Source organism: Sapajus apella, unplaced genomic scaffold (genome assembly GCF_009761245.1).
Source record: "Sapajus apella isolate SASKATOON/1434 unplaced genomic scaffold, GSC_monkey_1.0 scaffold28, whole genome shotgun sequence".
Lineage (NCBI taxonomy): Eukaryota > Metazoa > Chordata > Mammalia > Primates > Cebidae > Sapajus > Sapajus apella.
The window spans coordinates 1,173,537-1,188,831 of record NW_022436968.1 but is presented as its reverse complement, the minus strand read 5'-3'; the positions used below and the strand labels follow the sequence as shown (position 1 = coordinate 1,188,831).

At 34.1% G+C, this 15,295-nt stretch overlaps 1 protein-coding gene across 1 annotated transcript; it reads left to right on the top strand.

Moving 5' to 3' along the window:
- The first annotated feature begins 10,220 nt into the window (after nt 1–10,220).
- LOC116561221 (tubulin beta chain-like) lies at nt 10,221–11,260 on the top strand. Its single transcript, XM_032293065.1, has 2 exons — nt 10,221–10,252; nt 10,388–11,260. The coding sequence occupies exons 1-2, from the start codon at nt 10,221–10,223 to the stop codon at nt 11,253–11,255; spliced, it is 900 nt and encodes a 299-aa protein (XP_032148956.1). The 3' UTR covers nt 11,256–11,260.
- The last annotated feature ends 4,035 nt before the right edge of the window (nt 11,261–15,295 follow it).

Sequence of the window (15,295 nt, the reverse complement as noted above, 5' to 3'; positions counted from 1 at the left end):
CAGCCTCTAACATTCTCAGCTTTAATTTGAGGAAAAATGACTCTGATGGATCAGTTTTTCTCCATTACATAGTTTCCACTTAATTCAGAATTAATTAATTTCAATTAAGAAGGATCATGTGAATATTGACACATTATCAGACACCTAGTTGACTAAAAGTCATCAAAGGTACCAAAATCATAGAGTTCTGGTAGTGAGAAGGTTTAAATGGAATTATTATTTACTAAGAAGAGAGTCAGATAAAGGCAAACCACAGGAGATGGTGCTATCCCCTTACATGAAGCTTAAATTATACAGAAGGGAGGAAGATACTATAAGGATATGTTTTTGAGCTCTATGTAGAAAACTTACATATGGATACAGGAGGAAATTTTATGGGGTGAGAAGAAATAGTCTAAATAAATGGCAAAGGAATCCTTCTCTGAAAAAAGAAGTAAATTCTGTGTGCATTTGAAGGAAATGCCTCACTGGCAGGGGTATTAACAAAGCAAAGCCTCTGAGGTACCAGTATGTTTAGTATGTTTAAGAAATCTCAAAGACAAGTGTGACAGGGATAAAGTAAATGAAGGAGGGAGTTAATTAATACAATCCAGAAAGTCCAAACTGTTTATATTAACTGGCTTTGTTTGAATTGCCATCTCAAATGAATTCGTCAAAGAAATCTGATTTGTCCAACCTCAGTTATATGACAACTACAGGATAATCCAATCTATTGAAGAAGGATGAGTCATAATAAATGTTGCTGGCAGTGTCTTACATTTTTTTGAAGGAAAATTTGTATTGTTTTAATTATTTTTATGTACAGCAAACTCAACAGTATACATTTAACCCAGTTTAAAGAAAGAACAAATTTAAGAGAAGTGTGCTGGGGGGGAGGGAAATCTTGATGGTTGTAGAGATCATACCAAGATTGTCTTCTGTGTGGATGTAAAAGGACAGATCTTTACAGGAAAATCCCTCAGACTTCTGGACAGGGGCTTAGACCTAGGTTATTTGACATTGTATAGAGGAGCCTAAGAATAAGGAAAATCTCATAGATTTACATAATAATAAGACTGGAAAAGAAGTTAAAAATGTTCAGATTCAGTCATTATAAAAAATGAAGTAAGAAAACTTCAGAGGCTAAGTGACGTTCTTTTTTAAGGTTGGTATACACAGCTAATTAGTGGCAACCAACAGACCAGAATACGTATCTTTTGATTTCCTATTCAATTTGGCATAGAAAATAATGTGACTGAGTTCTGAGAAAGCGCAACTTTTCTGGAGAGTCCTTAAGAACACTTCCAAACACAATTAATTAAAATAGAGCTAGTGGCAATGTTAAGATAAATCAGAAAATAGCATTAAAAACAGAATAAATTTAATGTACATCAAAGTACGTCATTATGGGAATGGCTCTCGAACCAAACCCTGAAGGAGAATAGTGTGGCCTCAAATCATTTCAGAGCCTAGGGCATAAAACTTCCATGAAAAATGTTGTTTGTCTGAATTCTTGTAGCAAAATACAGGCATTCATTAAAGTAAAATGTCATAAGGAAAACGAGAAACCCAGCAAAAATTTTTGTGCAAAATTTTCTCACTGTGGTAATGCAGTTAGAAAAAAAATAGAAAAAGCTGTGAGTTTAAGCTCTGGAGTCTGAATTATCTTTATCTGAATCTTTGCTGGGACATGTCTTAGCTATATACAACAAGGCAAGTTTTCAATCTCTTTGAATTGCAGTCTCCTCATTCATTTAAACAAAACAATACAAAACAAAAATCTATATTTCACCTAATATTTCCAGTATATTTTGAGTATTACATAAGCCATACAAATATCTTGCGTATTTATTGATATATATTAGATTTATGTAAACTCTTGGTTTTCATAATAATCTGTGACATTTTTTAACACAGGGACTTTCTAGAGAGATACTTTTGAGTCATTGATCTAAAGTATTTTTCTTCTATTTTTTTCATTATTGTTTCCTAACCATTAACAGTAATGGCAAAAACTGTGATTACTTTTGCACTAACCTCATAATAAAATATTTCAAATATTGTTACTGAGAACGAAATGCAGTGAAAACGTTTGTTGTTTCTATTCATGAACCTTACTAGACTTCTGAGGCACCCAGAAGACTAACACTCTAATAAAGGCTATAGCAAGTAATTGACAAAGAAAGGTTAAATTGCAGAAGCAGAAATTTCTCAGCTCTAGAGAGGTGGTTCAAAGATTTAATAAACTAATTAAAAAGGAGAAAAGAGAAACCGCTGATGGGTCTTGATGTCTTTAAGTAAAGTTGTAAGAAGCACAGTTGTCATGGAGGTAACAGAATAGCCAGAATGTTTTTCTACAAGTGAATTAAGACACACAATGGAAAATGCCTTAATAAATTAAATGCATTGAAAATACATCTGAGTTACTGAGAATTTTAAGAACATTAGATCTCCTATTTTCTTCTATGTAATTTGTAAATTATCTACTTTAATTCCTCTATTTTACAAATGAAGATAACCAAACTTAAAAGTAGCAGGGACTTTTTACAACTCCATTCAAGAAAAGCCAGGTATTCATTTTATAAAAAGTGCTCACTGCAGTTTTCATGGGGTAAATTAGTGGCAGTTTGAGTCACCATGCAGTGCCCTAATGAAATATTCCTGCTTAACTCTAATGGATCTAGGGAGTGACTTTCTTCATAGTGATGGCAATTGTCCATCAGGTTATGGTCCTGGTCATAGAAAGGAAGTTGCAAATTTAAGGGAACACTTCATAATCTCATCCATTGGCAGAAGTTGGCATACATCAGTGAAGAGAAAGAACATCAGGAGTTTACCCTGGAACTCTGTGGGTGCCTTAGGAGATTGGGCAATGTTTTTACTTTTTCATAATGTTATATGTAATGGATTCAACTACTGTAATCACTATTCTGTGCCAATCTAAAAGTAGCCTCATAAAAAATGTTCATTAAACTGAAAAGCATTTTCCTTGATATTTCCTCAAACTATGTCACCATATCTATATTATCAGCAGCAATTCAAAACTTATATAAAGCTGTTTGCTTGTTTTCAATTATCACATGTTAATATTTTCTTATCTTTATCTTTCCAAAACCTTACTTAATGTTTCTGCTTCATCTGCTAATTTATTAGCATCTCATCTTATGGTAATAGTAATAGTTTTTCCTATCAAACATATATTTTTCAGATATTTCATTCTATTCCTGAACTTGAAACATCTTTCCGACACTTTTTCTACTTGATGAAACTTTCTTACTCATCCCTAATACTCAGCTATAAAAGAGTTCCTTCAAGAAGACTTCCCTGCACACTCACATTGGGTGATATGCCTCCTCTCTGTTCCCATCATGCTCCTATCTTGTCAGTATTGCGCCCTTTTGTGAACCATCTACTCCACTCTTAGATATTTTGTCATTCCAGGGCAGTAACAGTGTCACATTCCTCTTTCTACTTCTAGGAACCCTACAGTGCTTATTATGAGAAGGTGCTTAATAAATGCTCATTAAACAAAAGGGAAAAATACAGTAAAATCTACCATACATACAAACATGAGCATATTCTAGGAACACTTACTTGAGACATCAGTTTTTTTTGGTTGTTGGTGTTATATGCTTCACTCAGATACAGTGTGCTTTTTAAGGAAATAGTCAAATTTTAATTCTGCATCAGAGAACAGCTGCCATCTTCTGGGAGAAGTCAGAAGAATCTCTCTCCCTTTTGCTCTCTCTCCTATAAACTGGGAGCATTATTGTTAATGATATTTTGTGTATGTGAAAGGTAACTTGAGGAGAAACAGTTCTTCTTGATATTGAATAAATTAATTGTGAAACCTGTTTTGCTTCCTTTTTCTCCAAGTGGATAAAAATATTCATGATTCTAAAGCTGTAAAAGGCTATTCTAAAACTATCTGCAGACAAGGTTGTCATGGAAACCACCATTTTTTTGAATAGTACAATAAATAGTCATCTAAAGAAATACTGAACACAGTGCACCTTGGTCTAGTAATTAAAGTTGGTCCAGAATTGAAACATCTATGACATGTTTTGCTTTCAGGTATGCCATCAGAGGATATTTATTAACATATTGGGATATTTTTGTAAACAGGTGAGATACAAAATGTTTACTTGCAGCAATAACTTGAAATATGGAATGAGAAGGACACATACTCCTGCTTCATAAATTCCTGTCTCCCCATCACCTCACACATACATACATAGCATGTGCAAACAGGTAAGAATGAAGACATGAGACAGCAAATTGCAAGATTCACAAGAGACCTAGGAAAGTAGAAGACAAAAGAATTTAGGAATACATAAAAGCCAGAGCTTGTTCTAAATTCTCTTTTCCCCACATACCCCAGCTTCCTGTAGGGAGACTGGATACCAGAGTACGCAATAAGAGCTTGGAGAAACAAAATTGGAATTTGAAGAACAGTATGAAAAAAAAAGAATAAAAATATCATGCTTCCCCTCTCTTCTCCCTAGGTTTTCTGGGTGTGGAAGGCTGCCAAAGAGGTAGGGGATAATTTTTGAATATCGAGACTAATCTTGATTTTCAGCTGAAGTTTGCCACCTGCAAAACCTACAAAAGTACTTTATGTTTCAGGGGTTGACGGAGGACACCCTTGAGTAGTGGCAAAGCTCGATTTTTCATTGAGGAGATCTGATTTACCCAGGCAAGGTCTAAGAAAGGCTGGCCATGGACTCAAGTAACCACCCAGCGGTGTAAATAGAGTGTTACATTTGCTAGAGGTGACAATTAGGAGAGAAAGTCCTTTTATTTATACCCACCCTTACATCCAGGCAAAATAGGTGCATGATGATACCACACAAAATAGTCAACATTTGTCCATGCCCCTGGCGAAAAGGAGAGAGATGGATTTCAAAGAGAAGGCTTTGAACAGAATAGGGACCATATTTAAAATCCAAGTCAAAATGATTCTAGATTGATTGATCCAATATATTTATTAGTGGCAAGAAGATTATGTTTTTTTCTTGAGCTGAATGGAAAGTTGTAATAAATTTTTGCTTATTTCTGAGCAAAAAAAGTTTTTCTACTTATACATATTACATTATTGTCTATATACATATCAATTTTTATACATATATAGTATAAAGAGCAAAGTATTAGTTCAGCTCAGGGTCCCAGAGGGATTGTACAAGAAAAAAACAAAATGGATCATCTAATTCAAACTATTCTGAATTAAGACCTTTTTGCTTTCTTTAATATTCTATTTATTCTTCCCATTGAGAATGAGTTTTCCTAATCCCTTCTTAATGCAGTCAGGAGGAGAGTAAAACAGAGGATAAGAACATCAGCATTCCCTGAGAAGCTGATTTTTTTTTTCTCATCTGGAATGAGAAAGCCAAATCTTGCTGTGAAAAATAACCTTACCTTAAATGTCTAACAGTTTTAATGCAAGAACCTTTTGCTTTATTATTGTCTTATGGAGCCTGGTTCTGATAATTAGTGTAAAAACAAAACAAACTGCATAAAGACTTGAACTCTATTTAGCACAAGGGCAGCAGGTGAGAGAGAGAGAAAAAAAGGAGAGAGAAAAAAACAGATATGATCATTTGGAAGCAAGTGGGGACTAGACGCAGGTAATTTTTATACAGCTCTATCTTTGCACTTCATAGTCTTTGCTAAAAGAAATTGTTGTTTCCCTATTTAGCATATCAGCCAGGTTTCTTTGAAGGGTTACCCAAGAGTCCTTATATATTTGGTTAGGAGGAAAACAAAGCTAAGAATGTTATTCAATTTCACAATGGAAATCAATACTACCTAACATTTTACAATGATTCAAGACAAAATATAGAAGCCAGAAAGGATGAACAGATCTATTTTAAATAATGCTAATTCTCAGAAATTCATGGAAGAAATATATGCTCCCAAAGTTTATTTAGCCGTGCTAGGTGTTTAACTGGAAACATAAGAAAATTTTATTTTCTCTAGAAATCCTTGCAATATGTTTGAAGCTTCACTAGATTTTTTTTTTTTTTTTCAAATTCAGGAATGAAATACCACAAAACAATTGCCAGTTACTGTCAACTAATGTGATTGTATATGTAGTTAAAAATTTAAAAAGTATTTTCTATTATCTTCTAAACATTTCAAGAAGTTCTCATTTTTATGTTTATTTTCTAATTAATGTATTAAACTAGATAAATGGTAGGGGGTATGTGGAGTATGTGTGTGTTTGTATGTGTGTGTGCATGAAGTACAGGGAGAAAGAAAGGAGAGAGAAAACTAAAACGTGGATCATTATTATTACCTTAGGGAACATAGAAACTTTTCTCACTTAAAATAATGTTCTTGTTATTGGAAGATTTCCCCAGGCATTCCACTGATTCCATTTATGCTTTAAAAATACTACTTAAAGCTCCATTTATTACAAATAACATTCTTCCTATTTTTAGACTGTTGCCTTCCCTGATATTCATGATCTATTTTGGGGAAAAGATCAACTAATTAGGGATATCACCTGATTGTATCATCAAGAGGTCTCTAGGGAAAGGCAGAAACCAATAGACAACCTGACGGAACTCTCCCATAGACATGACACTGGTCTGAATAACTGCTCAGCATAGAAGTGGACACCATTGAGCACAAGTTTCCACATCCAGTAAGGGACTAGGTCATAGTAGCACATCAGAGACAGTAAATTAGGTAGAAAACCTCCAAAGAAGATGTTCTTAACCTGCTCCACAAATGATTTAAAATCAATAGGAAGCTGAAACAGAGTTTCTTGACAAAGTGAAATTCATAATCATCTGTTGAAGCAAATATTTTAACAAAAGCTTTATTCTTCACAAGATTTTTGGCCTTAATTTAGTAAAACTTTTAGAAACTATATTAAGGTTAAACGAAAAAAAATTATTGCAATTGTTATTAGTACAATTATGATTATTGATTAGTGCTTTTTATGCTGCTGCTGCTGCTGCAAAAAAGAGAAGATTGGCTTGTGCTCTTGCTACCTATTACTGCAAACTAATAATAAAATCCTAATCTTAGTGGTTTAAAACAACAGTATGTTATTTCTTATAACACTGTGGATTGAGGAGGCTCAGCAGGGCAGTTCTTAACTTTTCATCAGTTGTGTACTGAGATGCATGGCCCTCAAATCCTTTCCCTATCTTCTTTACTTATAAATCTATACAGATTCTTTCTTACAGTAAAAATTGAATATTCATTACAATTTGAACATTACCTAGAAAAACGCATTTGTTATTTATGGTATTTCCTCTCCCTAAAATATCCTTCTCATGTCTCAGTTACTTAGAATAGTAATTTACACAAAGCAGGTCTTCATTACTGTGTGTTACATTAGATTGAGCACTTTGCTTAGATTATTAGCACACTTAGGCATTTGATTATCACTTTTACATAAAAGCATCTGCACTCATATTCTTATGATTTAGATTAGATTAGATAATCCTGAAGCTAAGGATTTCTAACATATTTGAAGCTTTCTAAGTGGTAGGATTCTGATTGTTTATTTTAGAAGACAAAAAATGGTATTTGAAATAACTAATAATAACAGCTAATATTTATTTGTCTTAATATTAAGTATAATATTAAATATATTTATATAATACTGATAAATTACAGTATTGATATATCATATATTCATATCCGATATATGTATTAATATACTTCTTATATACTAATTAGATATTAACATATTTATTAGCTAAATAATATATTAATATAGGAACTGAATATATTAAGTTCACAACTTAGTATATGTTATGCATACATTAAGATAAAATATATTATCTTACTATATGTTAAGCTATATAGTCAGGACTTGACTCCTGGATCACCTCCAGATTCAATATTCTTAATCACTGTGTTATGTATTATGTTGGTGCGAAAGTAATTACGGTTTTTGCAATTAAAGGTAATCCATTAAAGATAATAGAAACAAGCAGCAATTACTTTTGCACCAATCTAATAGTTGGAAATGTAAAGCAGCACTCAAAGAAACTGGCAAGAATCAATAAATTACTTCTTTTTTCTTCATAAAAGAAGTGCAGTGCAATCTTGTGGGAGTATCAAACAACACAGTCTTTATAAATATAATGCATTTGGTGATTAATAGTTTGAATGGTACATTATTTCCATTTTTAGGTCACAAAATTTGAATATGGACAATTTCATATAATTTAAACTAATATTAAGAGTAAAATTGAAGCTATATATATAATATATAATAATAATAGCTAACATTTATTTATCTTAATATTGTTAGGTATAATATTAAATAAATTTATATAATACTAACAAATTATATTACTACTATATCATATATTAGTAATATCAATATATGTATTATTAATATATTTCATATATACTATTAAAAATATTACATATATAGCTATAATTTTAATCTTAATATTAGTTTAAATCTATATACATATATATATATACAGAGAGAGAGAGAGAGAACTCTAATTGTCAATTCCCTTTCTTTTAATACCATGGTACAAAAAACGGAAATAAACCAATTTTAGATTTTTAAGTTGCAAACAATGTTACAATAATTATTACATTGTTGGAAATAATTAGTGCCATATTCAGAAGGAAGGTCATCCAAGTGATAGCAAAATATTATAAAGAGACTCATCAGTTCAATTGTGTTCTTCATAGCTAGTGATAATAATTTAAAAGAAGCTAAATTTACTTCCTTATTGCTATAAAATGGATCTATTTCCACAAAATCTTCAGAAAAATAAACATTTTCCTGAAGTTTAATATTCACAACTGAAGAACAAATCCTTACAGTAGGTATTTTGAATGTATTTATACATGTAAGTGTGTACATATGTATAGGGGAGGGTATGTGTATTCTGAAGGATCACATTAATAAAACAAATCAGGAAAAATGATAAGCAGACCTGAGGGAGACAGTTCCTCAGCTAGGGAAGTTTAGCTCGCTACATGACTGTCAAGAGGCCTCACCAATTGGCATTATTTTCATGAATTTGTCTCACTGCAGTGTCTAGCATTCAATTTTGCAAGCTCAGAGACTTGAAATTTTTGGTTTCTCAAAGTTGACAGGTATTGATATCATTGATTCAAAATGACAAACATTATAAGAAATAGTTTAGTAAAAACCATGTCTATTTCTTAATTTATAAAATTATATAACTGTCCAGTGAGCCAGACCAGCATGTTGTCTTTTCATTACGTTTTCTTCAAGGAGATAAGCTACATAGGAGCACACATAATCAGAAGTTTATAGGGAGAACACGAAGTCGGAAAGAGAAGAATTAATTTGTTGTAGGGAGAGCATGAAGCAGAAATTGGAAGAATCAATTTTAAGATGTATGGGCTTGATGTCATGAGATTAAAGAAGATAATGAGTCAGACTTCCAATATATGTGGATTATTCTTGACTTTAAAAACGTTGCAGGTTTCCTTCAGTGCCACTTTCCCAGCCAGAAATCTCTGTGGCCACCTCCGCCTGGGTCTCACTCAGGCCCTCTGGGCTCACTCTGCCCACTCAATCTGGCAGACGTGTGCCCCAGCCTGGATCCCGCACGCATCATGGCTCTGCACTCAGCCCACGGCTACACCAGGCAGGTGTGAGCAGCTTCCACACGGATGCCGCCATCTAGATGAGGGGAATGTAGTAAGGCCAAAAACCTGAGAGATGACAACAGTCACCGGGCCCCAGGCGGTGTTACAAATCTGAGCTCCCAAGAAATGTCATCACTTTCCACTCCCATAGCTCGAAAAGTGAAAGCTGTGAACTGTCAGCTCGGTTTTCCGGCTTTAAACTGCTTTGGGTTTGGAGATTGGGTTTCACCGGAATCCTGTCCCTGTCTGCCTAGGAATTTGTCTCCTGTCACTATCGCAACGAGACAGACTTGTCTCCTGTCACTATCGCAACAAGACAGGAGACAAGGGCACACATTTGCCTGGACAGGGCATGAGTGGGAACTGGATTGAAATAGTTGAACTTTGTCTGCCACGCCCCCAACAATTCTTATTGACATCTGCCTTGACCATTTCTTCTGCAATTAAGTAGTTGTATCTCTTCGCAAACCACTGGCCTCAGCTACTGGGGCCAACAGCGAGCACTTAACTCCAAACAACTGATCTCCAGGCCGATGATACATCTAATGACCACTGTGGGTTCTGGTTCAAAATGATGTGTTCATCGAACAGTTTTCTCTCTTAGAATTTTAAATGGGAGTAAGAATAGTGGCAGTATGCTGAAATTGAAACACTACATTTGTTCAAGGTAAGCAGAAAGCGTAAAAAGTAGAGGTTGTGTTGCCCAGTGCAGCAAAGAGAAGTCGGTTCACAAAGAAAAGCAATGTGAAAGAGACATACTCCTGATTATGTCTTTCTTTCTTTTTTTTAAAATTTCCCTAAGGCCATTTAAGAGACTTTCTGTATTTTACAATTTATATCCAAGTCAAATTAACACTGTTAATTTGGTGGAGCCCTACAATGCCACCCTCTCTGTTCACCAGCTCATAGAAAATGCAGACGAGACGTTCTGCATTGATAACGAAGCACTCTATAACATCTGTTCCAGGACCTTAAAACTGACCACACCCACCTATGGTGACCTGAATCACCTGGTGTCTGCTACCATGAGTGGGGCCACCACGTGCCTGTGCTTCCTGGGCCAGCTGAATGCCGACCTGCGGAAGCTGGCCGTGAACGTGGTTCCATTTCCCCGGCTGCACTTCTTCATGCCCGGCTTTGCCCCGTTGACCCGCCGGGGCAACCAGCTGTACCGGACCCTGACCGTGGCTGAGCTCACTCAGCAACTCTTCGATGCTAAGAATATCATGGCCGCCTGTGACCCCCGTCATGGCCGCTACCTAACTGTGGCTGCCATTTTTAGAGGTCGCATGTCCATGAGGGAGGTGGATGAGCAAATGCTCAACATGCAGAATAAGAACAGCAGCTACTTTGCTGAATGGCTCCCTCACAACGTGAAAACAGCCGTCTATAACATCCCACCCCGGGGACTAAAAATGTCGGCCACCTTCATTGGTAACAACGCAGTGATCCAAGAGCTCTTCAAACGCATCTCCCAACAGTTTACAGCTATGTTCAGGCGCGAGGCCTTCCTGCACTGGTACACGGGCGAGGGCATGGATGAGATGGAGTTCACCGAGGCCGAGAGGAACCTTAACGACCTGGTGTCAGAATACCAGCAATACCAAGATGCCACAGCTGAGGAGGAGGAGTTTGAGGAGTGTGCTGAGGAGGAGGAGGAGGTAGCCTAGAAAATTCCTTTTAACACTGTTAAAATGTCCCCTAAGAATTTTGTTTTTCTATTTTTTATTGCTTATCAATGCACATTTCCGATCCACACATTACCTATATATGTTAACATCAAGTTTTCTTCCACCTTAGTTATGCTTTCTTTTTCAACAAAACATTTTATTCTTTTATCACAGATTTATATTATGAGATAAAGGACAACCGAATTTCTCTTATTTCCATGTTCTTCAGTGATTGTATCTGTCTTCTCTCAATTTGCCTATAGTATATATTTAGTCACCAATGTTTCAATATTTATTTGTTCATTTGTAACTTAGCATTTATTGTAAATAAGTACAGTTTGATACAATACTTAACTTTAAACCAGAGATGCATTTAAACAATCTATATTTTAAAAATAATTATATCTACTTTTCTTTTCTTTTTTTTTTTTTTTTAAAGAAAGAGTCTTTGTTGCCTAGGCTGGAGTGCAGTGTGTAATCTGGGCTCACTGCAACCTCCATTTACTTGGTTCAAGTGATTCTCCTGCCTTAGCCTCACAAGTAGCTGGAATTACAGGCATGTGCCTGCTATTTTTTTTTGTTATTAACATTACTTTTTTTTAGTAGAGATGGCATTTCTCCACATTTGCCAGACTTTTCTCGATCTCCTGGCCTCAAGTGATCTACCACCTCAGCCTCCCAAAGTGCTGGAATTATAAGCATGAGCAACCTCAACTAGCCTAGTAATTTATTCTTAAGTAAGTTATGTTTTTTTAATAATATTTCAATATTTAATTTGTTATCAATTTAAAATTTTTAAAAATCAAAATGCAGTCATGCAGTTTATCAAATGTATAGGAACTTGAAAATACAATTAATGCATTTTTAGATTATAATCAATTGTTGTCTTACCAGTTACTTTTAACTTTATAAAATTTAAAACTCATGAAAGCCTGACAACATGTATTTGACACAAAGTAGTTTTACTTATTTTTACAAATGAATGGTATGAATTCAGAAATGGATTTCACTGCTTTTAAAAATGTGTCAATTGTTTTTCATTAATTGGAGTCAGAAGTCATTTTTAGCCATCTTACTCCTTTGAATTGATGCTTGTTTGTTGCCTAAGACCATACCGATGCATTTTCATTGCCTAAATTTGGTTGAAGAATGCTGGGTATACAAAGGCAAGCTACCACCTTAAATTCTCAGCTCAACATCTAAATTTCAAGGACGTTTTATTGTTGGCTGCTGCGCTAAATCTTAACTATATAGCAAATCTGAGGTAGCAATCCAGTCTATCAAAAAAATGAATAACACTTGATATAGTTTAGCTACGTCACCGCCCAAATCTTATCTTGAACTCCCACGTGTTGTAGGAAGGCCCTGGTGGGAGGTAATTGAATCATGAAGGCAGGTTATTTCCATGCTATTCTCATGATAGTGAATAAGTGTCACAAGATCTGCAGGTTCTAAAAATGGGAGTTTCCCTGCACAAGTTCTCTCTCTCTGTTTGCCTGCTGCCATCCATGTAAGACGTGACTTGTTCCTCCTTGCCTTCTGCCATGATTGTCAGGACTCTCTCCAGACATGTGGAACTGTAAGTCCATTAAAACTCTTTCTTTTGTAAATTGCCCAGTCTTGAGTATGTGTGTATCAGCAGCATGAAAATGGACTAATACAATACCTTAGTGTATGGATTTAGTAAAGTTAAAATTAAAAGGAAATTTTCAGATATTATTTTCTAGATATTAAAACATTTAGTATAAAAAAAATATTGTAATATAATTAACAACTAAGTTTTATCTTCCAGAATACCAGTAGAACCCTCAATAAGGTGACATGTTCATAATTTCATTCCTATCATCAATTTTAAATATCTCTTCTTAGCATCTACAGTTAAAAAGTGATATTGTTTATGAATAATTAGAATTAATGGTTAACTATTTAATACCTGTTAAGACTATTGATGTGTACTTTTTCTATCACATATATACACAAATATTTATTTATAATTTGTTTTTGATTCAAAATAATGACTAATTGGATCTCAAAGAAGTTGTCACTGTATATCCAAATATGTTACCATGCTCAATTTCTAAAATTAATAACAAAAGTACACATTTATATATAATACATGTTTGTTTTTATTAACCTTTTTTCTTTTTTTATTTTTATATGTTTTTATTTTTTTACTTTAAGTGAATACTATATATGGCATTTCTCCCCATGATTTCCCTCCCCCCCCCCCCCACCCCCCTCATCCCCCTTGTCTCTCCCTTACCCCCGCTCCGATTCTCCCCTAGACACGTTTCTGTAATACTCTACTAGGTTCAGTTGTCTACTCAGAAAACTTTTTGCTTCTCGATCACAAAAACCATATTGTTGTGTAGCCCAGTAACAGTTCATAACATTGATCACTGGTACTTTTAATACCAAAAGATATTCCTTGTTGTCTATTCATTTTATTAATAATTACAGTTTTAACTACTGGCTCATTGAACAATTACAGTTTTAATATTCTTTTAATATTTCCCTAAATAAAATATTGAACTTCTTAATTATTTTATAACTTTAACTCTCAGCAGGTAAATGATGAGGAGACACTGGTTTAGATCAAGTATTTTGTGTCTATACTCATGCTTCTAAGTCATCATTACCATATCCAATAACAATGAGAAATGGGAGTAGAAAATAATTGTTTTTTTTCAACTTAGATTTCTTGATTTGCAACTTCAATTTGGATGCATCTTCAATTTCACAAATAAGGTCTGAAGACCAGTTGGTTCTAATAAATGCTAGTATATGCTCTTTTAAAACATTCTTTAGCAAGAAATTTAGATACCACTATATATTATAATGTATGTGTATATAAGATTATATATTACATGTCTCTCTCTATATATATAAAACTATATGAAATTAGTTATATATAATACATAATAATGTTAAAGGCTCAGAAATATAATACTCATTTAATTTTGCTTATCCCATTTTATGTTAAACTTAGTTAACCTGGGAACATTATTTCCCAATAAAAATTTTAAGCATTTCATATGTTAAAGAATTTCCAAGAACACAGTTAAAAAAATTACTGTAATAATCTATACTTGATAAAACCACCCTGATGAATTCAAAATGTTCTATTTCAGAACATAATCCATAATGAATACATAACAGGCAGTTCGAACAACTTTATATACCATTTTGAGTGAAGAGTAAATACTAACTTTGACCTGACCTTATGAGCCAGACTGAATAGAACATGGTTTTACTACATAAGCATCCTTGAGAGCATATCCTGACTTTTGTATTATTAGAAATGAAAGTAAAGACTACATGCAATAAAGTGTTCTCTTAGTGTATACCAAAGCAAAGCTTTTATGACTCCAAGCTCTTAAAAGTAAAATGTGTACTTTTAAAAGTTGCAGATTTCTCAAGGACTAAACTAAGCATTTTCTTAAGTGAATGCATTTTTCTCTTGTATGGTTTCAGTGACCCTCTCAAACATTTTAGGAAGACTATTCACACGTGGTGGTTTATTGTCCATGAGAACACCATTTAAGTCATGGGAAATAAACAGTTTCCAACCAACAGACTGAGTCTTCTGAAAGTTCAATTTAAGTTTCTTATTTGATATTCTGAATTTCAGTTTCCTTTAGGAACAAGGTTGGCACTAGCTAGGCAACACAATACATCAGACAGTTAACCAGGACACCTCATCACCTTTTATAAAATGATTCTCTGTGTTAAAAGTTAAGCAACCATGGCACTAAAAATAGCTTTCTTACTTTCTAGTGTGAACTGATGTGTAAGCATCAAATTAAATATCTTGGACAGGCATTCTACTTACTGTGGGGGAAAGTCACATCTCTGGAATCAATCTGAAATAAATTCCTATTTATCCAACTCCAAAATATGTGCAGGTAACTAGACAACAAAAATGTACTGGTTTAAGTATGAAGGTTGTACCAATCTGTTTTTAATGTTTTTCAAATACATTTAGGTAGGATGAACATTATCTTTATTAGTGCCCCTTAATGTTTTGTAATCTGTACACC

Excerpts from the sequence above, each read along its gene's own strand:
- LOC116561221 (XM_032293065.1), top strand. The coding sequence starts at position 10,221 with ATGCTGAAATTGAAACACTACATTTGTTCAAG. Across the intron at positions 10,253-10,387 it reads AAACACTACATTTGTTCAAG|GCCATTTAAGAGACTTTCTG; the intron begins GTAAGCAGAAAG and ends AATTTCCCTAAG.